Below are 21,206 nucleotides of genomic sequence, written 5' to 3' on the forward strand. Positions count from 1 at the left end.
ACCTCTCTCCCCGCCCCTACGGTCCTGCCGCCGCCGTAGCCCCGCCCACTTCCCCACTGGACTCCGCCCCATGGCTGGGACCTCTCCCTCCCGCGCATGCGGATCCCGCTCCTCCCGGCGGTCCGAGGCCGCTGCCGTGGCTGCAGCGATGTCGGCGCGGGGACCGTTCCGCGGCCCGCCCTCCTTCCCGCCGCCGCTGCGCTTCGGGCAGCCCGCCGTGTTCGGCCAGGGCGGCGGCCCCGCCGGCCTCCCCTTCGCGCCCGCCGCCACCTTCGCGCCGCCCTACGCGCTGGGCCAGGCGCCGGCCCCGGCGGGAAACGCGGGATTCAGCTTCAGGCCGCCCACCAGCCTGGGCGGCTTCCCGACCTCCGTCGAAGCGTTGGGTGGCGGCGGCGGCGGTGCCTTCGCAGCTCCCGAGTTCCGCTTCAAGGCGCCCGAGAGCGCCGCCGCCTTCAAACCGGTGTCCGGCGGCGAGACGGAGAAGGGCCCGGCTGCTCCCGCTGCCTTTGCTTTCTCGTCGCCCTTCGGCTTCGCATCTGAGACGGGCCCCGAGGCGGCGGTGGCGCGGGAGCCTTTCTCGTTCTCGCGTCCCGCCGCCGCTTTGGGGCGGCCGGAGGAGAGAGGCCCGCGGGCGCTGCCGGAGGATCCGGGGGAGGCGCCGTCCAAGGGGCTGAAGCGGAAGGAGGAGCGGGAGCGCTCGCCGCGGCGGGCGGCGGCGGGCGGGCGGGCGGCAGCGCCGCCGGAGAAGCGGGCGGTGGTGCTGAGCCGGCCCCGCGGCGGGATCCTGTTCGGCCGCACGCTGGAGGATCTGCTGCGCAGCCAGGCCCGCGAGCAGCGGGAGCGCGGGGACGGCCCCGAGGCTGAGCGGGGACCCGCCGAGGAGCCGCCGCCGGCCGAGGCCCGGGAGCCCGCCCGCGAAGGTGGGCGGGGGTCTGGTGGGGCAGCCCGGCCGCCCGGGTTTCTCCGTGGTTGCTGACTGCTGTCATGTTCCTTCTCGTCACAGATGCGGCCCCCGCCGCCCCTGCTCGCCGGAGCCGCGGCAGCGAGAGCACGGAGGGTCTGGGGGGCCTGCCTGCCGCCGAGCTGACGGCCATCCAGTGCAAGAACATCCCTGACTACCTCAACGACAGGACCATACTGGAAAAACACTTTGGCCAGTTCGTAAAAGTTCGTCGGATCATGACCAGGCGTAATAAAAAAATGGCTGTTCTCCACTTTTTTGATCACGTGAGTATCAGAAGTGGCATTACTCTTGGGTGTGTTCAGCCTGGAGAAGTCTCCAGGGATCCCTTAGAGCCCCTTCCAGTGTCTAAAGGGGGGGCTTACAGTAAAGAGAGAAAGCAGCTTTTTACAGGGACCGATTGGGAGAGGGCAAAGGGAAACAGTATAAACTAAAAGAGGAGTTAGGAAGAAATTGTTTGAAGGTGATGAGGCCCTGGCACAGGTTGCCCAGAGAAGCTGGGGCTCCCCCATCTCTGGAAGTGTTCAAGGCCAGGTTGGACGGGGCTTGGAGCAGCCTGGGATAGTGGAAGGTGTCCCTGCCCATGGCAGGGGGATGTAGCTGGATGGTCTTTCTGGTCCCTTCCAGCCCAAACCAGTCTCTGATCCCATGAAGAAAGATTTAAATCTGAGTGCTTGGGGTGGGTCCAGCACTGATGAAAACTACACTCCTGATTGTAGAAAAGCAGTATTTTTTGTGGAGACCAGTTCAGCTGATTGCATGTAGGTCTTAAGTGATGTTAAAATACAGCAACCAGAATTTTTTGGGAATCGGTAAATGTTTCTCTGGCAAAAACTGCACTGTGGGTTTCAGTGTTGTGATGCCAATAGGTTTCCGTGCTCTGCTTTTGTTTTCTTTCAGGCCTCTGCAGTTCTTGCCAGAAAAAAAGCGAAAGAATTGCACAAAGACATAGTAACATTTTGGCAAAAGAAGAAAACAAGTAAGTCTGTGTTTCCAGACTACGGGGTGTTGTATAAATAGTGTGCCAGCTGCTCTTTTTTATCCCTGTTGTGCTGAGAATGATACCTAAATTATTTCCGTAGTAGGAGATATCACGGTTGAATCCTTAAAGCAGTCACACAACAGCAATATGGTGATGTTCAACTTTGTGCTTCTGTCCAGAAGTAGGATGTTCTTTGGAGATGTAGGAAAACCCAGTCTGAAATGCCTTGCTGCTGCCTCAGATCATGGACTGGGATGTGAGCTTCCAGCTTTCGGGAAAAGGTTCTGAGAACCAACCTAAGGAAAGTGTCCTGAGAACCTCTGCAGTGTCTGCTGACGTTGCTGTTCTGCGTATCAACAGTTAGACACTGTTTGAACCAAAAAAGAGAACAACCTACAGAGTTTAGATTCCAGATTCCTGGATTCCAGACTGTGCTTGGGATTAGGGCAAGAGGAGATTGTTCACTACCCAGGGCAATACTTATAATGTCAAGTGCTTCCCGTTTTTTAGCTCCATGAGTGCAGTGTGTCTGCCTGTGAGATCCTAGCCTGGGGGTGCACTTCAGCTGCCAGCAGATGAATATTTCACCTCAGCTTTGACCAGCTACAGCCTTGCCTTCCAGAAAACAAACAGCTGCAGAGTTGTCTCCCCGAGAATTAACATCTTGAAGCAGCAGCTCTAGGGCTGCCTCTTTGCCTGTGTCATTTTATCGTGGTGTTATGTCTGTGGCAGCACGTGTGGCAGCATTCTGAAATAACTATGCTGGGAGGGTTTAAGAAATCCAGTTGATGGAAAAGTTGTTGTTGGGAGAAGAAGTTCTCCCTTCCTGCAAGTGTTAACTCATGCTGACCTGAGTCTTAAGATTGGGTATGTGAAATAAATATTTTCAGTAAGAGCACTGGGAATTGTGATTTATGCAGGTGAAGTGGATTCATATCCCATACCTGAGAGAACTTTGATTCAGTTGAGGATCAGACTTCATTTACTGATAATTACTGTTACTGCTAAGTGATATTTTCTTGAAAAAAACTTACTCTTTATAGAGCAATGATCTTGATAGCAAGTGCTGGAAACTTGATACAGGTCCTAGTGCAAGCTGTTGTGGAGGTTTTACATGCATGTACAAGACTTGGAGTCTTAGTTTTCACCACCAACCCCAAGAAAGAGGTCAAGAAAGAGCTGTTGCTTAAATTGCTTGGCAGGTACTTGGTTTCATGTTTACGTGTCATTTCAGGTCCAGCAAAAAGAGAATTTTCATCCAAGGAGAAGAAAGCAGGTGAAGATGATGGAAGGCAAAGCAGTGAAGAGCAAAGCTATCAGCATTCCCCTCTTAGAAAACCTTTAATAAGATCCTCTGCCAGCAGTGTCATGCCTGGGAGAAGGTATGTCCTCTCCTCTGGGAATCCACCTGGCAGGAAAAGCTTGGAGAAGAATGGTGATCACTGTGTGCCAAATAGTCATGCCCTCTTCAGGGAGGGTGCTTACCTTCTTTTCTGGTTTGTCTGAATTAGAAGCACACAGCTCTCACACCTTGTCAGAAGGATACTCTTAGTGGCTTATTAGGGTCTTCTACTTTGGATTTTGTTCATGAAAGCATGCGTGAGGCATGAGGGAAGTGAACAAACACTGCAGAGCCCAGCTGGGACTGAGCAGTAATGACACTGTCTGTGGTCGTGATTCAATGAGCTTCTCAAGCAATCAGTTTCCTTTGGAGGCAATTAGAGTTCTGTGGAATGACAGTCTCCTTTTTGGAGTAGTTTGGATCATTGTCTCATTTCAAGTGAACAGTCTTCCTGGTTTGTGGCAGTCACAGAAGTGGCAAGGTTGATCTTTGTCATACCTCAATGGTGTGTCTAGTCTGACAAAAGTCATTTGATATGTATACATAATTATAAAATTAGTCATATGTTGAGAATGAGTCAATGTTCCTTGATTTAAAAATTATGTTTGTATCTGGGGCCTGTAAAATTTTTTTATAATCTCTGTTGCTATAGAAAGCATGTTGGTTTTATCTCTGCACCAGCAAGCTGGTTCCTAGCTTAAAAGTACAAACTGCTGTGCCATAGTGATGCAAAATGCTACAAGAGCCGTCCATTTCTGTCCCCTCTAAGACCCTTTCAGTAATACCTTTTCTGGTTTTAGTTCTCCAGCAAAGAAGCCTGGCCTTCGAAAGGCGCTGCAGTTTGAAGCCGAGCTGTTTGATTCCAGTTCTGAAGGGCAGAGCTCAGAGGGCTTGGGAGCTTCACTGTTGTCCCTCAGTAATCTGGTGGGATTGGTGGCTGAGACACCTGAAGAGAGATACAGGCTCTTGGACCAGAGGGACAAAATCATGCGACAAGGTAATTAACTCAAGTTAATGAGTGTAACATCTGCTTCTCTGCTGGAAAGAAGTAAGTGTTCGGGTTTTGTGGCAAAGCTGTTAAAACACTTAAACACTCTTAAAGGAGCGTTTAATGTGGAACAGTCTGTAAAATACTCTCCTGGTATATTACTTTTTGTATTTTTTCTTGTAAGACACACAAATCTGTTTTACTTATTGCACATGCAATTTCTTGTGTAGAGGGAAGGGCAGAATGTTCATCTTCTGTGAAGAGGGCATGTAGGGAGATCTGCACCTTTACAGATTCTTTAAAGAAAGTTACCCAAAGCCTTATGAATGAATGAACTGCATTTCATAGAACCACAGAATTGTTTGAGTTGGAAGGGACCTTAAAGCCCATCCACTCCCACCCTCTGCCATGGGCAGGGACACCCTCCAGTATCCCAGGTTGCTCCAAGCCCCGTCCAACCTGGCCTTGGACACTTGCAGGAGTGGGGCAGCCACAGCTTCTCTGAGCAACCTGTGCCAGTCCCTCTAGTATCTGTCCAAATTCAAACTATTGTACAGGTGAGAATTATTTCCGAAAATGTCCTTTTGTTTCACAGTGCTCGTTGTAATGCCTTCCAAGCTGTCCTTGCAGTTTCAAAACTGATCCTACTTCTAATTTAAGAACTTATTTTTAATATTGACAGACTTCTTGTCCACTTAATGCAGAATTTTGAAATTGCTGGGTATCTTTTAAAAGCTTCAGTCTTTTCAGCAAAACTCTCAAAATGTGCAATCCCTGGACAGGCCTCAGAGCGGGGAGAACCCCGTCCTTGTTCATTTCTGACTGTATCAAGGTTTGGGTACAGCCGTACATGCTCAGGGATGTTTTGGCACATCAGTGTAATAGCTTATCGTGAAGCAAAAAAACCAAAACCCAAGAGATGCTTTGTGTTTGTTCAACTCTTTCTTTCTTTATTTCTTTCTTTTTTTTGTAGCTCGAATAAAAAGGACTGATCTTGGCAAAGCAAAAACTGTTGTTGGCACTTGCCCAGACATGTGTCCTGAAAAGGAGCGTTACATGAGGGAGACAAGAAACCAGCTCAGCATCTTTGAATTGCTTCTAGGATCTGACAAGGTATGAGATTCCCAGGATATCAGTATGCCTGATGCTCATTGGAGCTGTCAGTATTGTTTAGCTGATTACAGGGTTAATTCTGGTGCAGAAATTCTGTAGGCTGTTTCATTATTACCTTCCAATTCCCCATTGGAAAACAAGAATTGCTTTTTCACTCTGTCATGTCTTTTATGTAGTTAATTAGAACTATAGTTTCAAAGCTATAATTACATTATTATATGTAATTATTTGTAACCATATATCATCTTGAAGGTTATGAGTTGGAGACTAAGTCAATGCTTCAGTATGCTCCTTACTGAAGTTAAAGGCATAGGTGGGATGAAATCTACTGCTGCAAAGTCGTACATACTTCTCGGATTTTGATTCTTTTTCTCACCTCTTGCAGGTGGATCATGCAGCAGCAATCAAGGAATATAGCAGGTCTTCAGCAGATCAGGAGGAACCTTTGCCCCATGAACTGAGACCCTCTGAGGTGCTGAGCATGACCATGGACTATTTAGTGACAAACATTATGGATCAAGGAGAAGGAAACTACAGAGAATGGTATGACTTCGTCTGGAACAGAACGCGTGGAATAAGAAAGGTAAGCACTGTGGATGGAGATGTTTGGTGATAAAAAGCAAAAGATCCCATCATGCTGTAAAAAAGGGAAGCAAAAAGCAATAGTTGTTGAAACGTTTTGAATTGCAGAGTGACTCAAAGCACAGTGAAATGGGTTTTCCAGAGGTACTGCCAGGTGACTGTGCTCTTCCACTAGTTTAAAAAGACATGTAATGAACTCTTTATCATTCTGTTAGGACATAACCCAGCAACACCTCTGCAACCCGCTGATGGTGTCTTTGATTGAGAAGTGCACTCGCTTTCACATCCACTGTGCTCACCACTTGTGTGAAGAGCCCATGTCCTCCTTTGATGCCAAAATCAACAATGAGAACATGACTAAATGCCTGCAGAGCTTGAAGGAGATGTATCAGGACTTGGCTAACAAGGGGATTTACTGCAAGAGTGAAGCAGAGTTCCGAGGTTATAATGTCTTGCTGAATCTCAACAAGGGTGATATTCTCAGGTGGGAACAAGACATCACTTGTTTTCTCTCTTTGCCTCTGGGAAGAATTGAGTTTAGAATTAAATCCAGACAAATTGTAATGCTCCTGATTTTAATTCTGTGCTGTTAAATTTTAATTTCTGTGCTGTTGAATTGTGATTGTTCAATATTGAAGCAAAAGGTTTGTCGCTGTCTTTTGTTCCCACAGAGAAGTTCAGCAGTTTCATCCAGAGGTTAGAAACTCGCCTGAAGTTAGATTTGCAGTTCAAGCTTTTGCTGCATTAAACAGCAACAATTTTGTGAGGTTTTTCAAGCTTGTGCAAGCAGCTTCCTATCTGAATGCCTGCCTCTTACACTGTTATTTCAACCAGGTGAGGAAAAGACAGATGGATATTTTTTAAAGTGTTAATGAGTAAGACAGTCTGGGATTTGGGGGAAAATCAGCAGAAAACTTAGTAGATATTGAGCCTTAAAAATAATATTGTTACTGCTTCTTCAGAAGTGTTAAAAATTTATCAGGAGCTTTCTGCTGTGATATGAAAGGCAAATACGGAAATGCTTTTTTTTTTCTTGTAATTGTGTACAAATACGTTTCCCTGAAAAATAATTGGGAAGCAGAGAATACATGTTTCCCTGAAAAATAATTGGGAAGTCCTGAGAATCTTGCAAAGCAAATATGAGCCTGTTGTTTCAGAAGCCATTGCAAGGTGTTTTTTCTGTGCAAGAATCACAAAGGGATATGCTCGGAACAAATATCATGAAAGAGGAACAGAAACTAGAAAGCAAGCGCATAGAATTTAGAAAGAAAGTTAAATCGAAATAATTGTTTGTGTGTATACTTGATGACAAAGTACTGGTGGATTTAAACACGATTTTCATGTTTATTGTACACTTTATAGTACATTTTGGGCTCTTTCCTAGTAGTTACGTGACCTTTTCTTTTCCCCCAGATTCGTAAGGATGGTCTCAAATCCCTCAATATTGCCTACACTGTGAGCACCCAGAGAAGTACAGTGTTCCCCTTGGACCACCTGGTCCGCATGCTGCTGTTCAAAGACTGTGAGGAGGCAACTGATTTTATAAGTTACTATGGGCTGAGTGTATCAGATGGGTAAGTGTGAGGAAAATGATGCCTGGGAGGGTTAGCCTGATGCCATGCAAAGGGGTAATGTGGGGGAGCTGCTCCTGAAGGTTGGATCCAGAGAAAGAACAGGCCAAGAACAAGGGATGGGGTCTCTGTAGGAAAGAAGGATACAGTTCTGCTTCTTGGGAAACTGGCATTGTAGTGATGCCTGTAGGGTGGCATGAAGCTGAACGGTGCAAACCGGCTGCTAGAGGATGTTGGAGAACAGCAGTTCACAGATGTTTGCCATGGAAATCCATACATTGTAAGGAATGTTCATCCAAACTTGGAACGTCGAGGAACTGGAGAAGGAAAAATCCCCTTGAGGATGCCAGTTAGTGGTCTATTCCTGTCAGCATTCAGAAACAATACGTTTCAGAAGTGAAAGCCCGTAGGTTACTGGAGCTTTGAGGATGTACTCCTGGTTGTTACTTTCACTTTCCCGCAGGGGTTACGTGGAGCTGAATCGCTCGGCTTTCCTGGAGCCAGATGGATTACCCAAACCACGTAAATCCCCGTTTGTCAGCCAGAAGCTCACTGTCTCTGTTGGGGAGGTTGTGAATGGGGGGCCCTTGCCCCCAGTGCCCCACCATGTACCCGTGTCCAGCTTCAACGGGCAGAACAAGTACATTGGTGGAAGCACCTCTGTGGATCAGGCTGGCAGTAGCCAAAAACCCAGCGGGGAAGCACCAGGTGAGAGCAAACCTCATTTAGGTTTTTTAGCTACTGCTCAGAACACACTGCTGAGTCAGTTCTGTGAGCAGGTTTAATGTACGGAGCAGGAACTGTTCTTGGCTCAGACATTGAAATGGCATGGAAATTTAGATGTAATGAAAGGATTACAATTTAAGTCATAAGAGAGTCACAGAATGGTTTGAGTTGGAAGGGACCTTAAAGCTCATCTACTTCCAGCACCCTTGACATGGCAGAGGCACCTTCCACTAGACCAGGTTGCTCAGGTGTATTTATGTATCTGTAAAAGCCAAGAACAACCTGATTATTAAAATGTATTTCCCAATTCAGGAAATACACTATTGATCCAAATTTTGCCAACATAAGTGAAATAACAAATGTTTGACTACTTCAGAAAGCCAACTTCCCTTTGCAGTTTGCATGTTTTTATTTGCAGCTGTTTGTTGCACTGTGTGTATAAACATGTCAGTTTTCAGGTTAGCTGAATGTGTGCTTTTCTGTCCTTGCTGGAAGTACAGATAGTGCGTGTAGGTGCCAGATGTGCCTGCCTTAAAACAGTTGCTTTTTTGGAAATATATGTGCTTGCTATTGGGGATAATGTGCAATTAAATTTTTGATTGTTTTGTATAAAACATTTATAAATATAAAATAGTTTCTATGATATATTTTTAACTTTAAGGCAACATGCTGCTGTTACAGATTTATTTTGTGACCTCCCGAGTTTTTTCACACAAGCCAGCTTTTTGAAGAAAAGATCTGCTTCTGTTTGTGACTGATCTGGTTTCCTGAATTTTTCTCCTCTCCCCTCTCAAGAAGGAAGAGTGGAAAGCAGAGGTGTGGATTTAGATGCTACAGCAGTAAGAGTACAGCCCCCAGCTCATCTTCTGCCCTCACTGTTGCCTCGTCAGCTGGTGCCAGTCCTGCCTCCTGCACAGCCCATTTCCCAGCCTGCTGCACAGCCTGAGCCTCCCCCTTCAAAGCCTCAGCCTGGCTACTCGGACATGGTAGGGAAATATTTGGGAAAGATCTGTGAAATATAATAAAGGTAACCAAGTTCTAAGGGTATTTCATTTTTCTGGAATGTGCATGTATGTCAGATGAGACATGACCAAGTTTCTTCTTGTGGGTATGTGACCATGAATGCTGGGTCTTGAATGTGTACCCCATGTACCTGTGCTGTTTTTCTCCCTCCCACACAAGTTTTTGTGTGCTGATGCTGAACCAGTCTCGGTGTCTCATTGCTTTGTACAGTACAGTTGCCATATTCTACCTAGATAATGGTAAATGTCAGTGAAGGTTAGACCTGATCATTTGGAATTAAATCAGCTAGAATGGAAGTCTAAAGTAAAAAAATAGGAGTCTCTCTCCTTAGTTATGATTTCCTAAATTGACTTGCCCGTATTTAGTACAAAAATCTGCTTTTGTTTCTGGGCTGTTACTAACCTTTTAGATAGTCTAAATAGTCTGAAGTTTGCAGGCTGTTGTGTTGGGTCAAGTTGGCTCAGTTTGTAAGCAGAAATACAGATGATGCTGTGAATTACAGTCAATTAAGCAAGGCTGGAGAGCCTTACTCCCAGTTTACTCCCAGTTCCATCCTGAGAAGGACTGCACCTTGGTTCAGCTGCTTCCTCTGCTGTCTTGCAGGACATCGTCGAAGTGGTGGACGGGCTGGTGCATGACGTCCTCAAAGGAGAGTGCAGAGAAGTGGGCAGAGCAGGAGCAGCTTATGTGGCTGCTGCCATCTGGTAAAGAGCATTTATTGCTGGTTCTCCTGGAGTCTGTCACCACAGCTGCCCCTTGCCGTAGCAGCACCGTGTGTGAAGATGGTAAAACTAAGCACTGCCAGGTCTGTGGTGGAGACCATGTTACTGATGCAGTGGAAGGGAAAGCAGACCTTCCTTCAGATGTCTGTCACATCCCAGCTCTAGCCTAAGGGGAGGCTGACCCAAACTTCTGGAAGCTTTGTCTGGCAAGAAACCTCTGTCATGGAAGGGAAGGTGCCCAAAGGGGGACAAGAGGAGCAAGTCCAGATCTGGCTCCTTCTCTGATTCTCATAAACATTTCCTCTCCAGGGCAGTTGGTAGAGTCGTAGATGTGGGATGTGACCCAAACAATTGTTGTTCCACCAGTGTTTGATAATTGCTGAATGGGGACAGCTGGCCCAGACTGACTAAAGTCCATTCCATGTGATGTCATGGTCAGCAGTAAAACTGGGTTAGAGGAAGAAGTTGGGAGATCTGTGGCTTTCAGGGTGGACATTAGCTGAATACCCTCTGGGCACTGCTCTTCCTGTGCGAAGCGATGACTGGGCTACATTTATTTTGCTTGATGGGGGAGTGGGGGTGTTCCCTTTCTGCATTACAGTTTATTTATTTCCATCCATGAGTTTTCCTTTTTTCTTCCTACTTTCTTCCCTGTCCCAGTGTGGGGAGGGGAGTGAGCCAGCATCAGTGTGGGTGCTTGGCTAATGGCTGGAATCAGCCCACCACAAAGAGCAAGGTGTGGCTGAGAAAAGCATAGACTTGGGGCTTTGCATGAAAACCTGGCTTTGAGAAGAGATTTGCTGTTTCTGCACAGCGCCTCAGAGGCCACCGTGGAGGAACTCGTGACTGAAGTGATGGGGGAGATCCTCAGAGAAGTGGCTGGAAACGTGGTCAGTGTGGAAAGGCAGCGTGTCCAGGAGGAACAGCGCAGAGTGGAGGAGGAGAGGTGAGGCACGGCTTTTGCTGTGGGGCAGGGTGGGCTGGGTACACCCTGGACAACATAAGGACAGCAGGTGCCAACCTGAGTCCTTGTGCCTCTGCTCAAGCCCCGTGTCTTTCTGCCACAGGAGCAGAACAGTCTCACCTCAAACTCCCCTGGGACTGTGGAGGCAGGGTTCCCCTCTGCATTCTCAGGTGATCTGCTAGTTAGCATTTTGGCAGCCTCAGAGCCATTGTGAAAATGGTGGGTGGGAATTTTAGGAACTGTTATTTATCCAGAGCTTCCAGAAAGGGACATGCATCCTGGCCCTGCTGCATGCAGGAACTTTTCCTTCTGAGCGAGCTACTTGTTTGTAGCTTATTGGGGTAAGAATAAATAGAATCCTAGAATGGTTTGGTTTGGAAAGGACCATAAAGATCATGTAGTTCCATCCTAGCCATGGGCAGGGATGCCACTTACTAGACCAGGTTGCTTAAGGAACCCCATGGTCATCCGTGGTTTTGAGGGAAACCTGGCTCCATGCAAAGTTGTATATTTAGAAACCAGATACTGGGATATCAATTTTAGGTGAATTAGCTGACGCTGCGTGTGGTGCTTGTGTAGCTAAGCAGCAGGTTTGCCAGTGTAAATTTTTTCACTTGTGTAAATCTTTTCTCTGTCCTTCCAGGCAAAAGCAGGAAAGAGAAGAGTTAATAAAGCAGTTGAGCCAGTTGGTGGGTATGGAATTAATGGAAGAAGTAATAAAGGAATGTGTTAAAGAAGCTTCAACCAATGAGTTAAGGTGTGTACAATGTGCTGCATGCTGGTGTTTGCTTTCCCAAAGGTTTCCTAAATGTGATGGACTTCCCTGTTTGCATCTCAGCCAATTGAATTGGCATTTGCTGGAGGTCTTCACCTCAGCAGAATCTTGGTTTGTTTTATTTGGAACCAGATGTGCCTCAGAAAGAGACCGGCAAGCCCGGATTGCCCGGTGTTCAGAAGAAGTGTGTGGCCACTTCATGGAGCTCTTTCTGGAGGATGAGATTTTCCAGATTGCCAAGGAAACCCTTCAGGAGCTCCAGTGTTTCTGCAAGTACTTAAAACGGTGAGTCACCACCCTGGGACTAGCTGCTTCTCTTGGGAGCACTGGCATGGAGCAGTTAACAGAGATGGAACTACAGCTGTCTGGTTGTGTTCTATTTGAGACCTTACCTCCATGGTAAGGGTAGACCTTACAGTCTTAGTACCAGCATCTGCTAAATTACTGTATGTGGGCAGGGAACCACACCTTGTTGTAGTCAGGTAATGAGCTTGGTAGAGATTCCAGCTTCATTCTGCCTAGAAACTTGTAATAGTTTATCCTTGTATTCTTTCTGTTGATCAGTGGTTTTCCTGGACACCTGCTCAGTGTGTTGTGGTTGTTGTGGTGTCCATTGTACAAATACCTGATGACAAAGGTCTGCAGAAGAGTTCGTGAATGTGACCTATTTATCTGTTCTCTTCCAAAGGTGGAGGGAAGCAGTGGCAGCTCGGACGAAGTTGAAACGTCAGATGAGGGCATTTCCAGCTGCTCCCTGTGGCTTGGATTCCAAACATCAGCTGAAAGCACTGTCCCCCAGTGCAGAGTGGCCTATAGCCATGGAGAACTTGTGCAAGAGATTTGTAAACCTGGGGAATGGAGGAAAGTTGGGAATCTCTTGCATGAGGTAAGTAAGGATACTTCCAGTGGCATCAGTTGGCAATCTGGTTGATTTTAGGAAGATAAGTTACCAAAAATTCTTCCATTGTGAATGTTGGTGGGTTTGCAGAACTGTTTGTTCTTAAATAGCCCCCAAAAGACTTTCTCCACAAATGCCATGACCAAGACTGAAAATCCAAATAAATTCTTCTATTAACAGCAACTTTCTGAAGCCTCTGTAATACTTCCCGGGCCTCAGTGTTTCTTATATTTGTTTAAAGTACCTGTTTTACACCAAAAAATACAGCCAAGAATATTTTGTTTTCAGATTGAACTGGCTGAGAAACAAGACAGTGCATGAAATTAAAGTTCAGCACTTCTACCAGCAGTTGGTAAGGTAGGCTGGGGTTTGGTTCTTGTTTTCTTAAGAAGCAAGCTGCAACAGACGTGCCAGGGATAGCAGAAATGGCCAAAAGGTATGGCTAACCATGCCTGAATGTCCACTTGCAGCCTTGCTCCCGGGAGTATTTTGGAATAAAGGGAACAGGAAAGTCATAGAACCATAGGACAGTTTGGGTTGAAAAGGACCTTAAAGATCATTTTGTTCAACCCCCCACCATGGGCAAGGACACCTTCCACTAAATTAGTGGAAGTGTTGGGCCAGATGATCCTCCCTGGTGTAATTTTAAGGATCTGATGGGTACTATGGGGTGTGATTCTGTACCTGGGTGGGATGGGGTCTCGGATGGGCTATGGGGGGAGAGGAGTAAGTGACCTATCAGTGACCTGGCTTGTGGCAGGAAAATACTGATTGAGATGTTTGAAGTGCAGCAGGAGGTCTGGCTTCCCATGGCTTCTCATGCTCTCCAGTGGCCTGGGCATGTGTTGGATCAGTGTGGAAGTAAAGCAGTACACATGTGCTCCTGAAATTCCCAGAGTAAGGCTCATGTATCAGATTTAGCAGCTGCAGTTCCTGAAGGATGAGCAACAGATCTAAAGAATTAACTGAACAGTCGCTACTTGCAGTATTGTAACTTGTTCAGTGCAAGGCAGACATTCCTCAGGTGGGAAGGAGCCCTGGGGTGGATCTTTTCACCATTTTTTTTTGTCTCTCTTTAAGTGATTTAGCTTGGACTCCCCTGGATCTCGTCTCGTTAATCACAGAACATATTCCAGTTCAACAAGAACACGTTTTTTGGAAGGCACTCTTGGTTTTGCCCAGTGATGAGGAATATTCCAAGGATGATCCCAATAGGTAGGTTGAAGAGTTGACTGCTGGGTCCCTTTCTCAAACTTCTTTTATTTAGGTAGAAGAAGATCAGTAGTACACAGTCCTTGATGTAATTTTGCCTGTACCATGTCAAATTTCCAGCTTGTTTTTTTTCCTCCAGAGCACTCTAAACAATATAGCTGTAATTTATTACAGTGATCTGTATTTTCTAACGTTGTTTAATTCCTTTTGCTCATACTGAAAACAAAACCTTGATAGATTATAACTTCATGAAAATTTATAGCTATTTGTTAGGGCTATTTATCATAACCTAAATATATAAAATTATGATAGACTGTGGTATCTTAGAGGTGCTGATAGTAAAACCCTAAAAATGCCAGTTTTGACAACAAAACCCCCCAAAGCCCTCCTTTTTGTTTGCTAGGATACTGATGGATTGGTTGAAAGCCAAGTTTATGGGAGACAAAATCTGTGAGAAAAATGCTTCACATACAGACGACAAAATTCAAACACTGACGTTATTTAGTTCTCATGTCATGCAGGGCAGCAGAAGCATTCAAGTCAGTGTGTGCATAAAGGTAGGTGAGAACAATTTCATGATACCTAAGAGGCCATAAGAGTAGGGTGGGCTCTTTTCCAGTGGATATTGTGTCCTGTCAGATGGACGGAGATGATACTGGGAGGGATAGGGTTGTTGAAAAGGTCTGAAAAAAGATGGATTTTTTTTTCTTTGGTTTCAATCAGCTGAGAAATACCTGCAGTAGCAGAACCTGAATCATCAATTCCTGGTCCCAGAGCAGGTGCTGAAGGGCACTCTCTGCTCAGCTCATCTATCAGACACATCCATGTTGCCCTGACAACAGCTTGTCATCTTAGGCTGTGTAGAGCTCCTGGAAAAGGATATGAAAGCTGAATGGCAGTGACAATAAACTGCAGATTTTGGTGTGAAAATAGCTTTGTTTAGCTACTTCACTGTTGGCATCTTTGTTGCCTGTCTAGGTGGCACATGGTGCGCTCTCTGACTCAGAGCTTGATATGGCTGAGACACAGAAGGACTTGCTTGGGACCGGTGGCCTTGTTCTTCTCCTGCCCCCCCGAGTTAGGAGTGAAGACGTTGCAGAAGATGATGTTTACTGGCTTTCAGCTTTGCTGCAGCTGAAACAGCTGCTTCAGGCCAAACCTTTCCACCCCATAGTTCCCTTGGTGGTTCTAGTCCCCAGTCAGGAAGAGGAGGCCATGGAGAAAGAAGTAGAAGATGGTACGTAATTATTTTTGTGTCTTGAAAGTATGAATGTTTAGGGCTGCCCCAAGTAGAAGTGTTGTGGCTGGTGCAGCCTCTCATTACATCATCCAGTAAAGGGAGAAGCTGTGAAGTACAGCACTTCCCAGAGCTTCCCTAAAAATCTTGAGGCCTTAAGAGCTCACCAGTTTTGGCTTCCAGTTTTCCTTCACACACAGTATTTGATCCTGAGAGCCTGTGGGAGAGATGGAGGGGAGCAGCTATGCAGTGAATGCAATGCAGAGCACGTGGTCCAAGGACTTGCGTTCTTTCTCTGTGGACATGATGAGTTTTCTTACTTTTCAAGGTTTGATGCTCCAGGACTTGATTTCAGCCCAGCTTATTTCAGACTACACCATTGTAGAGCTCCCAGGCTCTGTCAATGACTTAGAAGGCACCAGAAAGGTAGGAACAGCAAGATGCAGGAATTACTTTCCATTATTTGTGACTTTTGTATTTTCACTGACCAGAGATCAGTGCCATTTGCTACAAAAAACCCCAATTTAATGTAATACTGAAAACTGCACTGAGACCAAAATTCATGGATTACCTAAACCCACTCTTGTCAGCCCTGCCTGTCTTACTGCTCAACAGAGTAGTGCTGATGGTGGGTAAACCTTTTTATCCTTAAGCTCTTAGACCTAAAATGCAGAGGACCCTTTGTAGCTCTTCTGGCTGCTGTGAGATTACCCAGAGTTACCCCATCTTGGTGGATGGGACTGAGATGCCTCTATCCTCTCGTGTTCTGTACACAAAGAAGATTGTACAGATCTCTCCCTGACAAGCCCAGAGTGATGCTCCCCCACAAACCTTCACAACTTAGGTCTGCACTTCAAGGACTGCCATGATCAGACATGGTATAGTCACCCTGCGCTGATTTCTGTGAATCTGTCCAATTTTTCTTGGATAAGTTTTCAACAACCCCAGCATCCTGCAGCAGGGAATTCCACTGCATACCTATACCTCATGTGAACAGCCTCTTTTTTGTCTGTTCCTGAGCCTGCTGTGTGGAAATTCAGTTTGTGGCCACCTAGCTGGAGAATTACTGTTGCAAATATTGGTATGATGATACCTGATTTATTGGCCTTTTGCTGCATATTCTCTTGGAGAGTGTTATTCAAACTTAGGGTTGCAGGATTGAATCCTTTGTGTCCCGATCATTGCAGAGCAGTTTCCAACCCTCCCTCTTTTGTGTGTCGTAGGTCTCTGCAGCTGTGGGCTGGCTGGTATCCCAGTGTCCTGCCTCCCTTGAGCTCTGCAGCCAGACCCTTCAAGAGTACATTGAGGATGGGATTGATGGAGAATTTGGCAAGCGTTTCTACCACGACTGGAAGGAGAGGCGTTTAGCTGGGCTGCCACCCCAGGAGCCTGGGGTCATCATAGAGCTCTACAACAGCGTGCTGCAGTTCCTGTCAGATGTGGCATCCTCAGAGCACCTTTGTGACTTGTCTTGGCCTGTCACAGAGTTTTCAGAAGCTGGGGGTAACAAGGTGTTGCCCCACCTGCAGTGGAACATGCCAGATCACCTGGCCTGGCTGAAGAAGGCTGTGCTGTCCTTCCAGATCCCATACCTAGATCTGCCTCCTTTACGTGGTAGGTACTTCACACTCCAGTATCTTCTTGGCAGCACGTTGTTCTCCAAGATGTGCCTGTGCAGTGTAGGTTCTGTCACAAATTCTTGCAACTTAATTTGGGCTTTTTTGTTCCACAGCTCCCTGGCGTCCTGTTTGCCACATGATTTTTCAGTATGTCTCACAGATTGCAAGTTCTTCCCACACTCAACCACTGATCCAGTCTCAGGTGGAGAATCTGCTGAGCAAAACTTACCAAAACTGGAAAACCAGAACAACTGGCAACTCTGATGAAGATGGACCTTCTGTTGATGAGATTCCTTGGGATTATATCTTGGCAGTCTGTATTGATCATAAACTGAGAGACTGGAAACCACCCAAACTGCCTATTGCTCCAGGTATCGTGTCCTCCTGCAGCATGGATGATGCTTCTTTTGTGATGGTATTTAATATGTTGCCAGCGGTGCCTTTACATACAGCAGCACGTGATGTGTAGCAGGGAGGCAGCTGTGGTCTTGCTGTGTTCTGCACGTGTCTTCTCTCTGGAGTGTGTATTTAGTATTGGTTGTGGCTTGACTTGATCCTGTGACTGCAAACGTGGCTCTGGTCAAAGTCTTTCAGCCCTGCCCTCCCAGTGGGAGAGGGTTTGCATTAAGCAAAGGCCAAGAGTTACCCCTCAGAAGCCATGTGAGCATGGAGGGCAAGCTGCCACAGTTAATTATCACTTTCATTGATTAATGAAGTTTGTCCCAGACTGTGTTTGAAACCTGTTTGAAAGTGAACAATCGCTTTTCTCCCAAGTTGGCCTTTTAATACTGAGCTTCTCTTCTGAAGGAGAGAACCTGTGCATATGATAAACGTTGGGCTTGGGTTTATTCACAGAAGCAGTAAGTAAAGACGGTCAGATTCGTGTGTACTTCTTCAAGGAGCATTTAAAGAACTACACTGTGCCTTTCTCGTGGGATCAAGCCAGGCTGAGGACACAGGAGGAGATCCGGCAAGGCCACGAGAGGTGAGGGAGCCTGCACGGTGCTGAAAACCAGCACTTGGCATCTTCCCAGAACCTGCTTGCGTACATCTCCCCTAAAATGATGTACAAGCTGAAACAGGGTAGTAAGCAGATTTTATTTGTACAGGGTTACTCAGCTCTCAGAGAAAGGATTGCTTGGGGAGTGCTGAAAGTGTCTAAGTGGAGAAATTAACTTCTGCCAAAAATACCTGCTGCTGAGGCTTTGGAGTTGTGCAAAGCATGGAGGGAAAATAGTGTGAGTCTGAGAAAATGCGAGATAGGTTGAGGGGGAAGGATGCCTTAGAGCTGTGTGGCAATAAAGTATTTGAGATGTCAAATCTAGCTCACTTCCCTAGCCACTCTTTTCCCTCTTGTAAGTTTAGCTGCAGCTCTGCTTTGTAGTGAGTGATGTTTGGGGTGAATCCTGTGCTCTTGTCAGATTAGTTCCTCTCTAATCCCATGCACAGGTGGTGGTGTGTTGGACCCTGGCACACGGGCATTATTTCTCCAAATGATCACTTCTCACTCCCTGCTATTTCCAAGCTTCAAGCTAATAGGGAAAAACCAACACATACCAATTCATGTGGTTTTGCTTGTTGTTTTTTTTCCTGCGCCCTTCAGGTCAAACCTAAAATCTCCCAAGTCTTTTAAGAAACCCTACGGCATCTCCATGGTGCCGGGTCCATATGGCTCCGGCATGAGCATGCTGCCAGGTCAGAAAGTGAGCATTCCCAGCACAGATGAATTCAGAGACACATCCTTGGCCCAGGAGTGTCCGTTGGCACAGTTGAAACGGGAAAAAATAGAAAACAAGAGGTAAGTTCCCAGAGCAGCATCTTTTCCTTGCAGCTCCAGCCCAGGGTTGTAAACAATTTGTAACTTGTATGGAATAGGAAGTTAAACTGTGCTAGAAAAGAGCCCAGACTGTCTCGAGTTCCATCTGATTTCATCTAGCACAAAAGTGCAGTTCCCTATTACCTCCTCTGTGTGTCATGGGAACAGTCCAGGATGGTAGAAGTTCTTGGAGCTGTTGGCAGTGTTTGGAAACTCTATGGTCAGTCACACCACCAGAACTGAAGCAGTACAGTGTGTACAGTGGTCTGTGTGTCCCCCAGTGTCACAAATGTCTACAAAGTCCTCTCTGGGATGTCAGGTCATAGCAATGCAGATCACAAAGGTGAAGTACTAAAGCTTTTGAGGTTAGTCCAAGAGGTTTTTGTCTCTTCTGCCTTCCCATAAGTTGAGTCTCTTCAGTCTGTGTGGCTCCTTTCTGTACCGCATTCTTCTGTGATGGATTTCGATAGTTGCAGTGGGGTGCATCAGACTGTTTGAATATGGCTGTGGAGATCAGATGCTTCTGAACCCAAAACACCCCTCTAAGTGTAACACATCGGTTACAGGGACAAATCCAGGCTGCCATCTGACTGGTGCTCTTGCCCTTCCCATCCAGGTTTGAAGAACAGCTGCAGCGATACCTAGCTGAGGACATGGAGCCCCTTGGGGATCTCTTGGGTCTTCCTCTCTACCTCCCCCAGTCTCTGCTCTCCACCCCAGCTGCCACCTGCCCCTTGGTGAAGACTCCCATGTCAGCTGCTCAAGAGGTAAGAGAAGGTGGTTCTGAGCTAAACTAAAGCTCTGAGGAGTGCAGTAGCTGCAAAACCCGTAGTGGAAATTACCTTGGGAGAAAGTCTGAGTCTCATCTCTTTCTGCCCAGGCTGGGGGTCAGGAGGGACACATGGTTCCGGAACTGGAGCGAAGCCCTGCGTTGTCAGACAGACTCAGACACTTGCAGCAGCTCCTCAGAGCCACTGAGGAGGCTGAGGCTGCCTCCGAGCTCCACCTCTCTGCTCTGGTGGACATGGTGGACATTTGAGCCGAGCTGAGACACGGAGATTCAGGAAAGAAATCCATGTCCAGGTGATTGAACAGGTGCACTCCTGGGGCACGTTCCAGAACAAGCAGGTGTTCTCCTGGGATGAGAACATGGAGCAGCTGTGGGGCCTGGGCCCTTGGCCCTTCTCACATGGCTGCATTGCACAGGGCCAATGCAGCCCCGTGTCATGGATGGTCTGGGACTCCCTCCTTTTCTGCTCCACAGGCACGGAGACGAGTCAAATGCTTTTTCTTGGAAGGCCTTAAAGGGCAGTGGTGTTTTTTGTTTCTCCCAGCTCTCCACAGCATTGTGGGCAAACTCAGCTTTATCAGGTTCAGCTGTAGGGTAGCATGGGTCTGTGGGAGCACTGGACCAATTGCTCTCCACAGACAGTCCCTGAAATGTTGTCTCAGTCTGTGCTTCCTTCATGCAGGAACTGCCTTGCAGCAGCACTGTGGTTTAAAGTTCCTATTCTGTTCCCAGGAATGTCAAAACTATGATTCTCAAGTTGGAGCAGCATTTGGCCATGTTGTTGTTTATACTTCCTGTTGCTCAGTGCACATCCAGAAGAATTTTTGTTCTTCTGGGCCCAAGTTCTATTTTATTCAATGTTTTCAGCATTAAAAATGGGTGTGAGGTGTTTATTCCACAGATTCCATGTCATGCTGGAAAACAGTAGTCTTCAGTAAACAGCTATAGAGAAACAATTTTCCTTTTTTTTTTTGGAAGAGCAGATTGCCTGCATTCTCCAGCATTTAAAAGCCTTTGGAAGTTGAAGGCATTTGGTTTTAGTTTAATTCCCAGTAAATAATATGAAGATGTACTTCATGTCTGCAGTATTCCTATAACAGCTAATCTTTTAATTTTTCTTACAAAATCAGCCAATTTTTCTCAAACAGAGCCTTCTGCCTGGTGGAATATAAATTACTGCACTAAACTGATTATCTTGTGTGCCCAACCCCGGCTGAAATCCTCAGTAGTCTGAAACTGTTGATTGCCTTACAAAAAAGTAATTTTACAGTTTTCTAAAGTAACATTTCATTTGTATTATTTCTCTTAAACCCAAATAGCAATAGTAGCTTAATGCTAAGTTGAAATAAATTTAAATTGGAAAGTGTGTGCTTTGAGGCTGTTCCTGCTCCACATGCTTTTGTTGGGCTGAGTTTTGTTGAGTTTAACTGGTTCCATGTGAAGGGAAACCTGTGTCCTGCTTTTGATGTTCTCAGTTTACCTGGAATCCAGCTGTCAAAACCTAACAGAGCTTTGGGCGTGTGGCTCATATAATTTGCTGTAAATTGTGTTTTGTATTCAATAAAATTTTTAGTGGCTTGAAAGGTGCCTTGTTCGTCTGTAAAAGCTCATGATATGGGATGCTTTCGAGGAGGGGGGTGGCTGCTGTCTTTTACCCGGGGGCGTTCTGGGGTATCAGTGCAGGGGGGCGCTGGTCTCTCTCCCGGCCCCCCCATATAGTTTACCTGTGGATGGGGGACCCAGGGCAGCAGCAAAATCTCGACGAGGGTGGGATTCGAACCCACGCGTGCAGAGCACAATGGATTAGCAGTCCATCGCCTTAACCACTCGGCCACCTCGTCCCGCCGCGCACGGCTCGCGCCTCCACCCGCCCCGCGCCCGTAGG

General features: G+C 46.6%; 1 protein-coding gene across 1 annotated transcript; it reads left to right on the forward strand.

Moving 5' to 3' along the window:
• Positions 1 to 148: 148 nt before the first annotated feature.
• Positions 149 to 20,889, forward strand: MCM3AP (minichromosome maintenance complex component 3 associated protein; the record flags this gene model as incomplete). Its single annotated transcript, XM_082285070.1, has 28 exons — positions 149 to 920; positions 1,004 to 1,227; positions 1,862 to 1,940; positions 3,178 to 3,325; positions 4,086 to 4,282; positions 5,247 to 5,386; positions 5,772 to 5,969; positions 6,184 to 6,452; positions 6,640 to 6,802; positions 7,382 to 7,542; positions 8,003 to 8,247; positions 9,061 to 9,251; positions 9,892 to 9,992; positions 10,825 to 10,956; positions 11,618 to 11,731; positions 11,882 to 12,034; positions 12,438 to 12,635; positions 12,936 to 13,004; positions 13,728 to 13,862; positions 14,263 to 14,416; positions 14,838 to 15,096; positions 15,425 to 15,522; positions 16,320 to 16,710; positions 16,829 to 17,086; positions 17,571 to 17,700; positions 18,319 to 18,513; positions 19,148 to 19,298; positions 19,412 to 20,889. 28 exons carry the CDS (start codon positions 149 to 151, stop codon positions 19,568 to 19,570), a joined length of 5,484 nt encoding a protein of 1,827 aa, XP_082141196.1. The 3' UTR covers positions 19,571 to 20,889.
• Between the last annotated feature and the right edge of the window lie 317 nt (positions 20,890 to 21,206).

Source organism: Coloeus monedula (genome assembly GCF_965178545.1).
Source record: "Coloeus monedula genome assembly, chromosome: 7".
Classification (NCBI taxonomy): domain Eukaryota; kingdom Metazoa; phylum Chordata; class Aves; order Passeriformes; family Corvidae; genus Coloeus; species Coloeus monedula.